Genomic DNA, 14,763 nt, shown 5'->3' on the forward strand with positions numbered 1-14,763 from the left:
CTTGCCTGGCATGACCTATCCTTGATGAATTCAGATTTTCTCTGCAGCATCTCATATGTCCCCTGTGATCTTTCAAAGATCACTGACAATGTTCAGCAGTCATGTACATCAATTATTTCAATCCTCTGGAATATAGTTTGTCTGTGCCTGGTGATATGAACTCATCAAGGGCAGCTAAATATCTCCATGCCTTTCTTGAATTTCAATTCTCTTTTATACAGTTTTGTTTTGGCTTTCTGATTCAAATATGATTCTCTTTGGCAGAGGATAAATTGAGCAGCTACACTTTCTCTCTATGAAATCCATTATTATTGTCATGTCCACTCTGAGCTATGGATCTATCCCTTCTCGGATCTTTCTCTGTTCCCTAATGTAGCTTAAACTCCTTAACATTCCTTGCTAGCTTTATCTCATTCTGAATAATGGTTTCTTGGCATTATTCTTGTACAATTTTATGAATGTATGTAATTATTCTTTCAAGACTATGCTACAGTATTCTCTTGTAATTATCCTGTTAACCTTGCTTCCACTTTCTCCCTTCCTTCTTCTCTCTCTTGCCTTCCTTTCCTTCCCTTTTTTCTCTTTCCTTCCTATCTTTATTTTTATTTCTTTTTGATTTATTGGTGAAATTGTTTTTTGGCACATCAACCAGTTGCCAGGAAACATCCAAATAAAGCCCCTACAAAATACATTCTGTGAAAACAGTTAAGCCAAGTTATCTAATGTTGTGATTGTGATCGATAACATATGTATGTTAAAAATCTAAACAACGAGTCACTTTTGCATCCGCATTGATTTTTTTAAACAACCCTCCCCCCAACCTTTCCTCTTCATTGGAAATGTTTTCTTTTGGTTATTAGCATTTCAATCCTGAGAGCTTGCCATCCCCTCTAGAATTTTAGCCCATGGAATCCTACCTATTCTTTCTCTGAACTTTTTGAAATCTTTCAAAAAATTTAGAATACCTTCTTAATTGGGATCTTTTTTTTCTTTCACTATCACCAGTCTAAAATGGAGTAGTCACTTCCCACCAAGGTTCCCATCATTTCTATTTCAGAAGCCAATTCCTCCCTGTTGGTGAGAATCAGATCCTGAAAAATAGCTCCCCTTTATTGGTTCTTCCAACTTTTAAATAATGAAACCATTATTAAGTCAAGACAATAATTTCTTAGGGGCTCTATTTTGGACAGATAGTGAGTTCCAACTGGTGTCTGGATAATTTGAAGTTCCCCAATACTAATATGTCATGCGTAAATGTTAGGTTTAGAGTCTATCTGCTGAAGTCCTCATTTATTTCTTCTTTCTGTCCACATGACCTAAACTGCACTCTGTTAATAATATTCTTGCTGTTTCTACTTCTGTTGCACTTTATTTGAACACTTTCCACTGTGTTTCCCCCATTGGGTTACTGGGTTTCTTCACAAAAATGTCTTCTTAATATACAATGCTCCCCCGTCCCCGTAACTATCCTCTCTTCCTTTTGAATGAAGCATCTTTCCAAAATCATATCCCAAGAGCAAACAAAAATTTATTTGCCTGAAGTCTTGCAAATCTAATCAAAAGGGATTTAACCTGAAAAGAAGAAAAAGGAAGTTGCCAACATAACTCTCCCAAGTTTGATAGCATGGAGCAATGGTTTCCAAATAGGGGGCTACAGCCTGATTCCAAGGTGTGTGTGATTGATTGAATGATGAGAAGATGAGTCATACCCTCCCCTCCACAGGGGCCAATAGCATGGCTTATCTCCAGTATATTCTCTTACTGCAAACATACTCTCTCCCCTCTCCTTTCATTCTACTGAGCAAATTCTCAGTCTTCTCCCTCATGAGATGGATGTTGACCACTAAGAGCAATAACAACCTAATTTCTGCTTGGACATTCACAGCACCAGCTGTGCAGGTGCCACTGGGGAAACACCTCCCATAGACCCCTGGTCCTCTGATCACTTCAAAGTTGGGGCAGAATCCCTTCAGAGGCTGGGAACTCTGGAGTAGTGACCATTGAGCAATAGCCCTACCTCTTCCCTTTTTGTTTTAGAAGGAATAGTGACTTTCACAGGATAAATAGGCAGTGGGTTGAGATCTTCATTGCAGATCTCATTATATCCCCAGTGCCAGGCATAGGACCCAGCACAAATTAGGCATCAAATAAATGTTAGTTGAATTGAAAGTGGCTTCTGAAAGGAGTGACCTGTGATGATATAACCCACCTTGTCCTCCAAATAAAAGGGATCACTCCTTCTTTATCATTCATTTTTAAAGACTTAGCAATTATCAAGATTTAGCAGCCCTCTTCATCCCACGTATGAAATCATTGACTGAGACATTCAGCAACAAGCCTGGATTAAAGGTTAAATGCTCCTTGGAAGTTTTAAATTTATGTGAATGAATTCAGTGGATGAACTTATCTCTTTGTTTTCTAGGAATTAGCCAGCTGTGGATGGAGCAAGAAAGAGAAACATAGCCTCGCCCCTAATATTGTGGCCTTTACCAGGAGGTTTAATCAGGTAAGGAATAGAATGCCATTTCCTGCTTGCCCAGAATTTATTTGCTGACTCAGCTCTGTCCTCATCAGTGGTTTCCTTTTGGTATCTGCTGCTTTGTTCCAGTGCTACTAGAAAAATAGATTCTGACCTTGGCATGATGGGAAATAGATTGCTGGTTTATTAAGACCATAGGAGTTAGTGCTGGAAGGGACCTTAAAAAGCCAATCGAATGCTTTTATTTTCAAGTTGAAGAAACTGAAGCTCAGGAGTTTACTGACTACTTAAGACCATATAGGCCTTTCTTCACCTTTACCTGTGAGTCCTGCTCTGATGCCTTCTGATGGCACAGAAGTGATCCTGGAGGCTCTGCCTATGAGAACAGAAGTTCTGGCAAGACCTCCCCAGGTGGAAAGGTTTCAAGTGTGGGATAAAGATAAACCATTTGACTGGCATCTGAGGACCAGTCCAGCTATTTGGAGAGGCTCATCACAAGAAGATTGGTCTTTTGGAGCTGCATTTTATTGGTCGTAGCAATTTATTAAGCTATCTACTGAGGCTGCATTTGATGTCACAAAGGGATGGATGAAAATATGGATGAAAACAATGGTCAGTCAACTTGAACTCAGTCAACTTCTGGGAGGTGACTCTGTAGTCCAATGGCCCAAACCTGATACCATGTAGACTTAGCAATGCCTACCCATACTGCTGTGCGTGTAGGTCTTTTCCCAGCAAAGTGTGGTAGACAGAGAATGCTGGACATGGAGACCGAAAAATGTGGGTTCAAATCCTGCCTTAGTCTCTTACCAGCTGTATGACCCTGCATAGGCTCTTGGATCCTTAGTTGTTTCATCTGTAAAATGAGGTTAACAATGACCCTCCCCAGGTCGTGAGGCTCAAATGAGTTAATGTATGTAAAGTACTTTGAATATGAATGTTAGACATTGTTATTACTATTGCATTTCTTTCCTTTTGTTTTCAGAGATTATAACCAGGGTGGTGACCTTACCCTCAGACATTCTGTATGACCAACCAGCTGAGTTCCTAAGTGTTGGCTTCCCCGAGGGCCCTCAGCCTCTCCAGCTGCTCATTAGCAGTAGGAAATGCCTAACCCTGGAGATCATTCTTGCTCAGTCTGTGTTGCTCTGTAGTCTTAAGGATACCGTACAAGATCCATGTAACCAATTAATTGTTGTGGGCTGGTACTCCAGAGATTAAAGCTGCTCTCTGTCCTCAGTGTGATGGAGAGAGAAGGGCTAGGTTAGTTAGACCTGTTATCAAAAGAAATCCACCTAGAGTGGCTCAGAAGTCTTTTATCCCTCTTTTAACATGCTTTTTCTTCCCTTTCAACCAAGTTTGGCTTTAACAGCAACAAACAAACAGATGTGCAAAATTGCTGCAAATTCTAAGGGGATTTGCCTTATTTTTAAGAAAGTTATTTGACTTAATGCCAAGCCATTCACCGCCTCTGGCCAGCTGCACAGCAGAGCAGTCACAGATTGTGCTGCTGTCAGCATTACACCAAGATGCCGGCTTTTTTGGGTAAAGTCAATGAGAGTTTCTTTTTTGAACAGATGCACAGTGTTATAATCAGTATTCATTCTATAAGCAAGTATGGATGGCACATTAGGATATGGAATCCCTGGTGCCTTAGGAGGGGATGGGGCCAGTTAGGAGCTAGTGCTTAGGCTCTAGTCAACAGGGCTCCAGAGGAGAGTAGCTGTGGTAGCTGAGAGAATAAACATGCTGAGTCAAACCAGAGTTCACAAGATAATCCAATCCAAAGGCCAGACAAGAGGCAGAAATAGGAATTCTTAGCAGTGGAAGCCGGGGTAAACCACCATGGAGCCAGGGAGGACACAGTGTAACTGAGAATGGTGGCATTTGTAGGATAACAGTTTTGTCTCCATTCAGGATACCGTGATGCTAGCATGCTGGTCATGACCCCTCCTTGTTTTATAGCATCAACAATATCTTTGTTATAGAAACTGCTTATAAAACATATTAAAGTCCAGTCCAATTCTGACATAGATTTATTTCTTTGAAAGAATGAAATATTCATTTAATTTATTTCATAGTAAATCTGAATCAAATCTGGGAGGAATACCTGACATGTCAGACGACAGAACTGAAATTCCAAAAGATTTTAACAGGCTAGAACAAAGAGATGACTCTAGCAAAGTGAAACTTAATAGGTATAAGTGTAAAGTCCTACAGAAGGATTCAAAAAAGTCATCTGTACAAGTGTAGGATGAGGAAGGAGTAGCTAGACAGTAGTTTATGTGAAAAAAGAACTTTGAGAGAAGGGCTAGTATACTACGAGGTCAGTCTAAGTCAGCAGAGAAATCTATTATCAGTAATTGGCACTGGGGCTGCATTGAAAGAGGTAATGCTGATAGAACAAGAGAGGCACCGTCTTGGCTACATTCTAGCAGACAATCCCTGAAACATTGTGTTCATCTGTGGGTCCTTCAAATATTGATAACCCTAATCAACCAATAAGCATTTAGTAAGCCCCTATTACATGGCCAGCACTGTGCTGCGTGCTGAGGATGCTGGTGCGAAGAGTAAAACAAGCCCTCCTTTCAAGGAGCTTGTGTTTGTCCTTTGTTCTCAAAGAGGACCATGATAATGTCCAGGAGATGATGTCGTGACTTGCAGTTGACTTTGTTTTGAGTGAGGGAGGACTGTGCAAGGTCACCAGCCTCACTTTCTTCTCTAGAGCCATCTGGGTCTAATGGCCAGATATTCATCAGGGTTACTGGAGGTAGCTCAAGATGCAATGGAAGACGCTGGCCCTTTTAAGCTAAGGTCTTTTCAGGTTCTCACTTTAAGTGAAGCAACACCCATTCAGTGAATAGGCCTTTTTAAAGAAGTGAGTCAAGAATCAGAAGCAAACACTTCTGGGGAGGGACAGTGTGAAAAGAGAGAATAGAATAAAGGGGGTGGGGCGAGATAGGATAAAGGGAAATATATTTAGTTTTTCACAATATGACTACTATGGAAGTGTTTTGTATGACTACACATGTATAACCTATATCGAGTTGCTTGCCTTCTCAATGAGGGTAGGTGGGTAGGGAGGAAGAGAGAAAATTTGGAACTCAAAGTTTTAAAAACAAATGTTAAAAATTGTTTTTACATGCAACTGGGAAGTAAGATATACAGGCAATGGGGTATAGAAATCTATCCTGCCCTACAAGAAAGTAGAAGGGGAAGGGGATAAGAGAAGGGGAGGTGGTGATAGAAGGGAGGGCAGATTAGGGAAAGAGGTATTCAGAATGCATGCCATCTTGGGGTGGGGGGAGGGATGAGATGGGGAGAAAATTTGGAATTCAAAATCTCATGGAACTGAATGTTGAAAACTAAAAATAAATAAATTAATAAATGTTTAATGTAAAAAACAAATAAATATAATCTTGCAAAAGAAAAAAAGAAGTGAGTCAAGGGATGGCCCCCTTAATAAAAAAAATTAAACTGGGAGGGAAAAACCCTCAGGGTTGCTGGCCAGAAGAGAAACAGTTACAATTTACATTCACTCTGAGCCTGGAGTATCCAAAAAAATAACCGTTAAGTGGTACTTGGGCAGGGACCTCTTGTTGTCCAATCTATGAGCTCCAGAGTGATTTGGGTTCAAGGCTTGGTCTTTGAGAGAGAGATCTATCCAGTAAAGGAGCTTATATCCTAACAAGGAAGACAAGTACAGATACAAGTATGTACTGAATAAATATTAAGCAAAGAGACTAGGGCAACCAGGGAGAGGGGAGAAGGTCACCAGGATATTGATAGGATTGGAGGCCAAGTCATTGAAAGACAAGTTGAAGTACTTGGGAATATTTACCCTGTAGAAGAAAAGATCTGATTGAACTCTGTCTCATGCAGAAGCTGGATTAAGATTATTTGACTTGTCTTTAGAGAGCAAAATTAAAAGCAAGGAATAGAAATTTGTAGAGAGGTGAAGCTTAGTCAAGATAAGGAACAAATTAACAATTACAACTGTCCAGAATATAAATGGCTGTCCTTGGGAGGTAATGAGTTCCATACACACACACACACACACACACACACACACACACACACGTGTATGCTTAAGTATGTTGTGTATTATATATATACACGTGTATATGCATGTGTATATATTTGTATATATATGTGTACATGAAACACTACCTCCCAAGGATAACCACATATATGTGTATGCATATATGTATGTGTACACACATTTACATGTATACTTTTATATATACATATATTTATATTTACATATATGTATACATAAATATATATATTTTAAATAAGCAATTTATTAGGCACCTATGTGCTAGTCACTATGCTAGAAATGTTTAACCCTCACAACAACCCTGGGAGGTAGATGCTATTATTATCTCCATTTTACAGGTGAGGAAACTGAAGCAGACAGAGGTTAATTGATTTGCCCATTGTGTCACAGATAATAAGTATCTGAGGTCAAATTTGAACTCAGATCTTCCTGATTCCAGGCCCACTGTCCTTCCACTGTGTCACTTAGCTACCTTACCACTGGAGGTATTCTAGATGACCATTTGTCAGGGTTGCTGTAGAGGTAATCCCAATTCAGGTATATGTAGATAACTTCTGAGGTGTCCTTCAGCTCCGAGATTCTACTTTATGGTTCTTGTTGAAAAATGACATCATTTCAGTACTGAGAGCAATGAAATTGCATTATATGGTAGCTTGAATGGCCTACAGTCCTAGAAGGTCAGCATTGTTAGAATATTTAGAATTACTTTAGTCCAGGAATTTGTAACCTCTTTTGTGTCCTGGGTCCCTTTGGCAGTCAAGTGAAGCCTAGGAACCCTTCTCAAAATCATGTTTTGTTGCCTTGCATTCATAATTGAAGGAAATGCTAAATTTCATTTAGAGGTTAGTGAAAATAAAGGTGTAATTTTTTCCCCATCCAAGTTGAAATATATCTAAATTCTTAAAGGTCTGTAGACTAGCCTCAGGTTAAAAACCCTTTGTCTAGGAGAATGTGTGAAGGAAGAAGAGGAAGAGAGAAATGTTGTTTTTGTGCGTATATCTGTAGGGCCTAGCATAGTGTCTTAAACAAAGCAGGCATTTCACAAATGTTATTTGAATTGAATCATCTCCAACCTCTCTATTTTATAGATGAGAAGACTGAGACCCTTGAAGTTTAAGTGTTTTGAATAGGGTCATAGAGCAGGGTCATGTAAATCTAAGAAGACCAAATTTTGAGTCATTTAAGCATCAGCTTTGTGTGACAGTATATGTAACATTATACACCCATAGTACACCAACCTCTAAAACAAAGGGTGTATATTGCTTCATCTCTTCTCCAGGGCCAAGGCTGGTCATTATAATTATTCAGTATATAGTTTTATATGATTGTTCTTATCATTTACATTATGATCCCTTTATTTTACACAGGAGGAAACTGAGGCCCAAAGAAATTCAGCGACTTACCTAATCATAGTCATAAATCACAGAGCAAAATCTCGAACTTAAATCTTCTGAGAGAGTCCCAATCTAGGCTTTTGTCTTCATTATTAGATAAGGAATTTAAGAACTTTGGGCAAGATTCAATGTGATATTTAAAATTCTGGGTATAGCCAATTCCCAATAAATATGTGCTCAAAGGACCATAGCAAATCATTACAATCAGAAGAAGGAAAACTCCAAGTTACTAATCATAAGAGAGATGCAAATCAAAATTACTCTTGTTTTCACCTTATAGCCGGAAAATTAGCAAAGATGACCAAAGATGGAAGTAGTCAATGGGGAAAGCTTGTGGAAAGGTGAGAACACTAAAGCATTGATTGTGGAGCTATGAAGTGATCAGACTGTCCTGGAAAAAAATTGAAATTATGCAAGGAAAGTGACTTAAATGTCCATTCCTTTTGACACAGAGATCCCAGTGCTCAGCATATACACTAAGGAGATAAGACAAGATTTGCATATCTATATGTAACACCTTTTTAAATAGCAAAGAATTAGAAACAAAATAGATGTCCATTGGCCAGGGAATAGCTAAACAAATTGTGATACAATATTATAATGGAATATTAATGCTTCATATGAAAAAATGAATACAGAGAAGTATGGGAAATCTAATGTGAACTGGTGCAAGGTAATCTGAACCAAAAAAAATTCAGTTTTTACAACAATGTAAATGGAAAAATAATACAAATTAAATGTCCAAAAATGAATGTTGGGAAATTATATTGAACAAGTGTGGCTCCAAAGAAGAAATGTAAGATAACACCTCCCTTCTCTTTTCTTTTCAGAGATAGTCTCTATGGGTATGAGACCCCAAAGATAATCAGACTGATATGTCTAGTTTTACTGAACTGTTTTTTTCCCTACTTTTTATGCGTTGTTATAAAGGATGGCTTTCTGGGAGAAGCAGAAATACAATAGGAAATGTAGGTGGTCTGAAAACAAAAGACATCAGTAAAAATTTATTTTAAAATTTGTTGGGTATCAGTTTCATAGAACAACAAAATCTAAGCAATCTAAAACCACGTTGTTGTTATTGTTGCTCCATCGTTTCAGTCATGTCCTACTCTTTTTTTGTTTGTTTGTTTTGTTTTGTTTTGTTTTGTTTTGTTTTTTAGGCAATTGGGGTTAAATGACTTGCCCAGGGTGACCCAGCTAGTAAGTGTCAAGCGTTTGATCTGAGGCCGAATTTGAACTCAGGTCCTCCTGACTTCAAGGCCAGTGCTCTCTCCACTGTGCCACCTAGCTGCCCCGTGTCCTACTCTTTGTGACCCTGTTTGGGGTTTTCTTGGCCAACATACTGGAGTGGTTTGCCATTTCCTTCTCCTGTTCATTTTATAGATGAAGAAAGTGAGGCAAACAGGGTTAGGTGACTTGCCCAGGGTCACACAGCTAGAAAGTATTTAAGGCCAGATTTGAACTCAGGAAGATGAGACCATGACATTTACATAACTATTGACTGGTCTTTGGTTTCTGCCTGGAACTTGCTTTTGTAATTATGTGTGTGAGTGTGTGTGTGTGTGTGTGTGTGTGTGTGTGTATGTATGTATGTATATATGTATGTGTATGTATATACATATAAATGTAAGTACTCACATATACATATGTGTGTATATGTACATGTACATGCATACACACACACTCACACACACACACACATATATATATATACATATATACATAAAATATGATGTTAAAGGAATCTAGTGAGAAACTATAGTGAGTGACTCCATTCACCTCAGAGCTACACAAAAAGTCAACCAGAAGCCTGGAGTAGTCGGCAAAGCCAATGCCAATTCAAGCAAACAAATTGCAGTTTCCCAGTAGGGCCAGAGACAGACACCTATAGCTCTGTATCTGGCAGCAGCAGAAGCAGAGGGCTCCTCTAAGAAATCCCCAGCATGGTCAGAAACCCATAGCAAGGACCTTGGGAGCTGCTAGGAATGGGAGCAAGTAATGCCCAAACAGCAGTGCTCATACCAGAGCACACCTGGCACAAGTCTTTGGCACCTTGCCCTTTTATACCATAGAGGGTCCTGAAGCTCAGGTGTTCTGAAACTCAAAGATCCAGGGAGCAACACTTGTGATTCAGGTGGAGACCAAGCAGGGCCAACCAGCCCTCCCTAAAATGGCAGCAGGGGCCAAGGTTGGCCTTGGCCCAAAGCTTTAATTCACAGGCTAAAACTGAGTGGTAAACAAGCAGAATAAGATAAATACACTGTAAAGGATTATAATAGATCCAGAGATACCTCCCAAATTCAACCTGTAAGGAAATCTATTTTAAAAAGAAAATATATGGGGCAGCTAGGTGGATAGAGCACTGGCCCTGGATTCAGGAGGACCTGAGTTCAAATCTGGCCCCAGACACATAACATTTAACTAGCTGTGTGACCCTGGGCAAGTCACTTAACCCCATTGCCTAGCCCACCCCCCCCCCCAAAAAAAGAAAAAGAAAATATATAAAGAACATAAGGGAAAAATAACTCCATAACAACTGTAAGCAGTGAATCAAAGGAAAATACCAGAAGTGGAACAAGAGCACTGATGATTTTATCAGTGGAAATGACATGAAAGAAAAGACATTGCCATGTGTTCTGACACTGCACCCTAAGCACCATAGTATCTTTCCATCTTATCTATAGCCGAAACCTTCCACGTATGTTGTCTCTCCATTAGAATGTGAGCTCCTTGAAATTAGGGATTGTCTTATTTTTCTCTTTGTATGTCTAATGCTTAGAATAGTGCCATGCACATAGTAGGTGCTCAATAAATGTCTTATTGATTCATTCATTCATAAATAAATGCTTTACTCATTCTTACTTGTTCCTACTTTGGTCATCGTGCCCAGTGGAGAGGGACCATCTTTTTAAACATAAAGGTTATGTAATGCTATCTTATGTAGGTCTAGTCTCCCAGCTAGGCACTTGTACCCACTCAGATTGGGCATCCCCAGATAATAACTTACTATTCATTCCTCTTCAGGATTCTGGGGGTAACCCTGATGGGCTGTTTCCAATAGTCTCACTTGAAAGCCTCCATTCCATTACCAGTCAACCAGATTTAAACTAGTTTTTTCAAAAGGTATTTTACTAGGGACAGTTAGGTGGCACAGTTGATAGCGCTCCGGCTTTGGAGTCAGGAGGACCTGAGTTCAAATTCATCCACAGACATTTGACATTTACTAGCTGTGTGACCCTGGGCAAGTCACTTAACCCTGACTGCCTCACCAAAAAACAAAAAAAAATATTTTACTAAGGTGGCATAGTAAAAACAGTAAATCAGAGCACATTCTTCCCCCTACACCTCTACACGTATGAGGTTCCTGAAGAAAGTTGGTTTTATTCAGTTTTTCAATTTTATCTGACTCTTCATGAACCCATGGACTACAGCACACCAGGCCCTTCTATCCTTCGCTGGCTTTGAATTCTGTGCAAGTTCATGTTCATTGTTTCTATGGCATTATCTAAACCATCTCATCTTCTGCCATCTCCTCCTTTTGCCTTCAATCTTTCCCAACATCAGGGTCTTTTCCAATAGGTCTCATCTTCTCGTTATGTAGCCAAAGTATGTAAGCTTCAGCTTCAGTATTTGACCTTCCAGTGAACAGCCTGAATTAATTTCTTTAAGTATCGATTGCTTTGATCTCTTTGCTCTACAAAGGACTCTCAAAAGTCTTCCTCAGCACCAGAATTCAAAAGCATCAATTCTTTGGCACTCGGCTTTTCTTATAGTTCAATTCTCATAGCCATACACTGCTGGAAAAAAACATAGCTTTGACATATGGACTTTTGTTGGCGAGGTGATGTCTCTGCTTTTTAGTGTACTGTCCAGATTTGCCATAGCTTTCATTTCAAGGAGCAAGCATCTTTCACTCTCTGCAGTGGTCTTTGAGCCCACGAATATAAAATCTGACATGGCTTCCATTTCTTCTCCTTCTATTTGCCAAGAAGTGATGGGACCAGTTCCCAAGATCTTAGGTTTTTTGGTGTTAAGCTTCAAGCCAGCTTTTACACTTATCTTTAGCCCTCATTAAGACTTCTTAATTCCTCTTCATGTTCTGCCATCAGAGTGGTATCATCTGCATATCTGAGATTGTTGGTATTTCTCCCAGCATCCTTAATTCCAGCTTTTGATTCATCCAGCCTGGCATTTCACATGATGTGCTATGCATATGGACTCAAAATACAGTGGTAGTGAGGTCCACATGTAGAAAACATGTCTGACATAAGAGTGCCTCCTAACTCCTGGTTATGGAAGATCTTTCTCCCCTTGCAGAGCCCTCATGAAGTTTCTCTTCAGGGTAACTCTATAATTGGTTCCAAGGATCAGTGCCTTTCTAGAGTCCATATCTGGAATTCTCTTTACCACAAGGAGTCACATCCCCTGAAACATTTTTATTCTTTGGGTTGTTATCCTCCTTCATCTGTGACTGTCTGTACACAGTATGTCTTTCTCTGCTTGAAGCTACCTCATTTTCTATTACTGATCCAGTCTCTCCAATAACATATCAATGGGGGCAGGGGGAATATGACACTCACTTTAGCTTCATTCTCTCCCCTTCCCCTGCTGACCTTTGAAACAGTTGTCAGTAATCCTCCACCATTTGACTAATTCTGGACAGAATCAACTGCTGAAATCCTTCTCCTGTTGAAAGTTCCCAGGGGACATGGTTAGCTAGCCATATCATACTGTTCCCTTCTTGATTCAATTAAAGAGGAATTCACACCTCATAAAGAGATGCACAGGGTACAAGCCATCTTGTTCACACATTTAAAGCTCCATCAAGACTACATTGATTACATTAGCTAAGCTGAAGAGAAATCAATTTCTCCCCCTTTACCCCCACTTCAATGACAGCTGAACCTGAACCTCACCTTCAATCATAGTAATAACAATAACAACTCACATTTGTATAGCTATTTTGTGGTTATAATGCATTTCACACAATATTATTTTACTTGGGCTTCAAATTAATACTACGAGATAGACAGGGCAAATAATACCATCTCCATTTTATAGAGGGATAAACTAAGGCTAAGGAAGGTTAAGCAGTTGTCCAAGGTCACACATTGGATCTTAAACCTAGCTTTTCTGAACCTAAGGCTAATAGTTTTTCTACTGTTCCTTGCTGCTAGCTGGCTTTCCTTGTGCTCTCAGAGTTGTGGTATAGATGAACACATTTTTCAAACGGCATCTAAAACTTCTTGGGTTGAATTGAATGGTGGAAATCAAAGATCATAAGCTCTTAGGGTTGGCAGGGACCTTCAAGGAACCATATGCTCAGTTATCAGGATTGGAAAGTTTGTGGTAGTTCATATTAGAATAGGAGCTGAGAGATTGTAGTTAACTCGTTGTGTAAACTTAAGCAAGTCATTCCCCCTCTATGAGCCTTTGTTTCCCCATTTGTAAGATAGAGATAGTGGCACTTTGGTACAAACTTCTTCACAGGGTTCTTCTTTTGAACCATAACACCATTATAGAAATGTGAATTCTTACTTTAGGCAAGTCACTTTCTTCCTCTGAGCTTTGATTTTTTTCCTATGTTAAATGAGTGAGAAGGAGTAGATGGTCCAATAATTATAGGGCTGAAAGGGACCGCAAAGGACATCTAGTTCAGCTCATACCTGCTTAGGAATTCCCTCTTTAATTTAATGGACAATCTAGTATATGGCAAATGACTATCTAATATACTGAAAGAAGACTTCAGTGACAGGGAACTCATTACCTACAGAGACAACCCATTCCATTTTTAGAGAGCTATCCTTGCTAGAAAGACCTCCAAAGTCTTTTAGCTTCAGTACTCTGTGTTCTGTGTTCTAATATTCTAAAACCTAAGGTTCAGCCTAGCTCTAACCTTCTATGTTCTAGCTATCTATCAATGAAAGTATGAATGAATGAACAAGCATTTATTAAGCATTTACTGTATACGAGATCCTGTGCTAGGTGCTGTAGATGTTCATAAAAGTGAAACAATCTCTACCTTCAAGGAGCTTATGCTTTATAATCTAGTAGGGAGATACCACACATAGGGGAAAGTGAGGGCCAGGGAAGGGAGCTTTGATCCGGTCAATCACAGGCAATAGGCATTTAGTCTTAGGTCAGATCACTGTCACATTCTTTCACAGTAACAATGGTAGCATTGAAGTTTGTGGTGGAAGGGCAACCAGCAAGATGGCTACAATGAGGAGGCCCTGCTTCCTTCAGAGATGACTAGATAGAATGTGAAGTGTAGTCTGGTGTCCACTAGATATGATGGACTGAGTTATCACCCATTCACTTTCACCAATCAAGATAGTTAGTGCCAAAGCTGAGTGGATTAACCACTCCAGAGAAGAGGCTGTGGGGATTGGTTTCTTGAGATCTGGGTCCAGAGAGTTACTCTTTTTGATAAGGAGAAGAGGGATTGCCATATAAATGCTTATTCCCTTCATCTTCCCCAATTAGCTTGGGTGAGTTTTTATTTATTCACCCACTAATAAATAGCTTAGCCCCAGGGTAGTTTACCAGAGCTGAATGCATAAACTTCCCTCCCTGCCTTACTCACCTCAGGTTCTGAAATCTCTTATCACTCCAAAATTCTATTCTCTGTTCTGTTTTAACATGATTTTTATGGACTGTAACTCAGTGGGTGGTTCCTGTTTAATGTCCCTTTTCTAACCTGGATTTGTAGTGAATGAGGCAGTGGGAGATAAGGCTGGAAAAGTAGGTTACAGCTAGATTGTAGAGGGCTTAAAATGCTTGGCTAAGAAAATTATATTTTATTCTTTAGGCAGCGGGGAGCCTCTGAG

At 39.6% G+C, this 14,763-nt stretch overlaps 1 protein-coding gene across 5 annotated transcripts in view; it reads left to right on the top strand.

Annotated features, from left to right (window-relative positions):
- The window catches only part of LOC114047106 (ras-specific guanine nucleotide-releasing factor RalGPS1), a 490,091-nt gene that overhangs the window by 85,974 nt on the left and 389,354 nt on the right, over positions 1 to 14,763 (top strand). For all 5 annotated transcript variants that reach the window (XM_027867842.1, XM_027867839.1, XM_027867838.1 and 2 more), the window contains exon 4: positions 2,423 to 2,506. In XM_027867842.1, coding sequence (XP_027723643.1) covers positions 2,423 to 2,506 — 84 coding nt within the window. The remainder of the gene's footprint in view (positions 1 to 2,422; positions 2,507 to 14,763) is intronic.

This window comes from Vombatus ursinus, unplaced genomic scaffold, assembly GCF_900497805.2.
Source record: "Vombatus ursinus unplaced genomic scaffold, bare-nosed wombat genome assembly UNPS02014786.1, whole genome shotgun sequence".
Lineage (NCBI taxonomy): Eukaryota > Metazoa > Chordata > Mammalia > Diprotodontia > Vombatidae > Vombatus > Vombatus ursinus.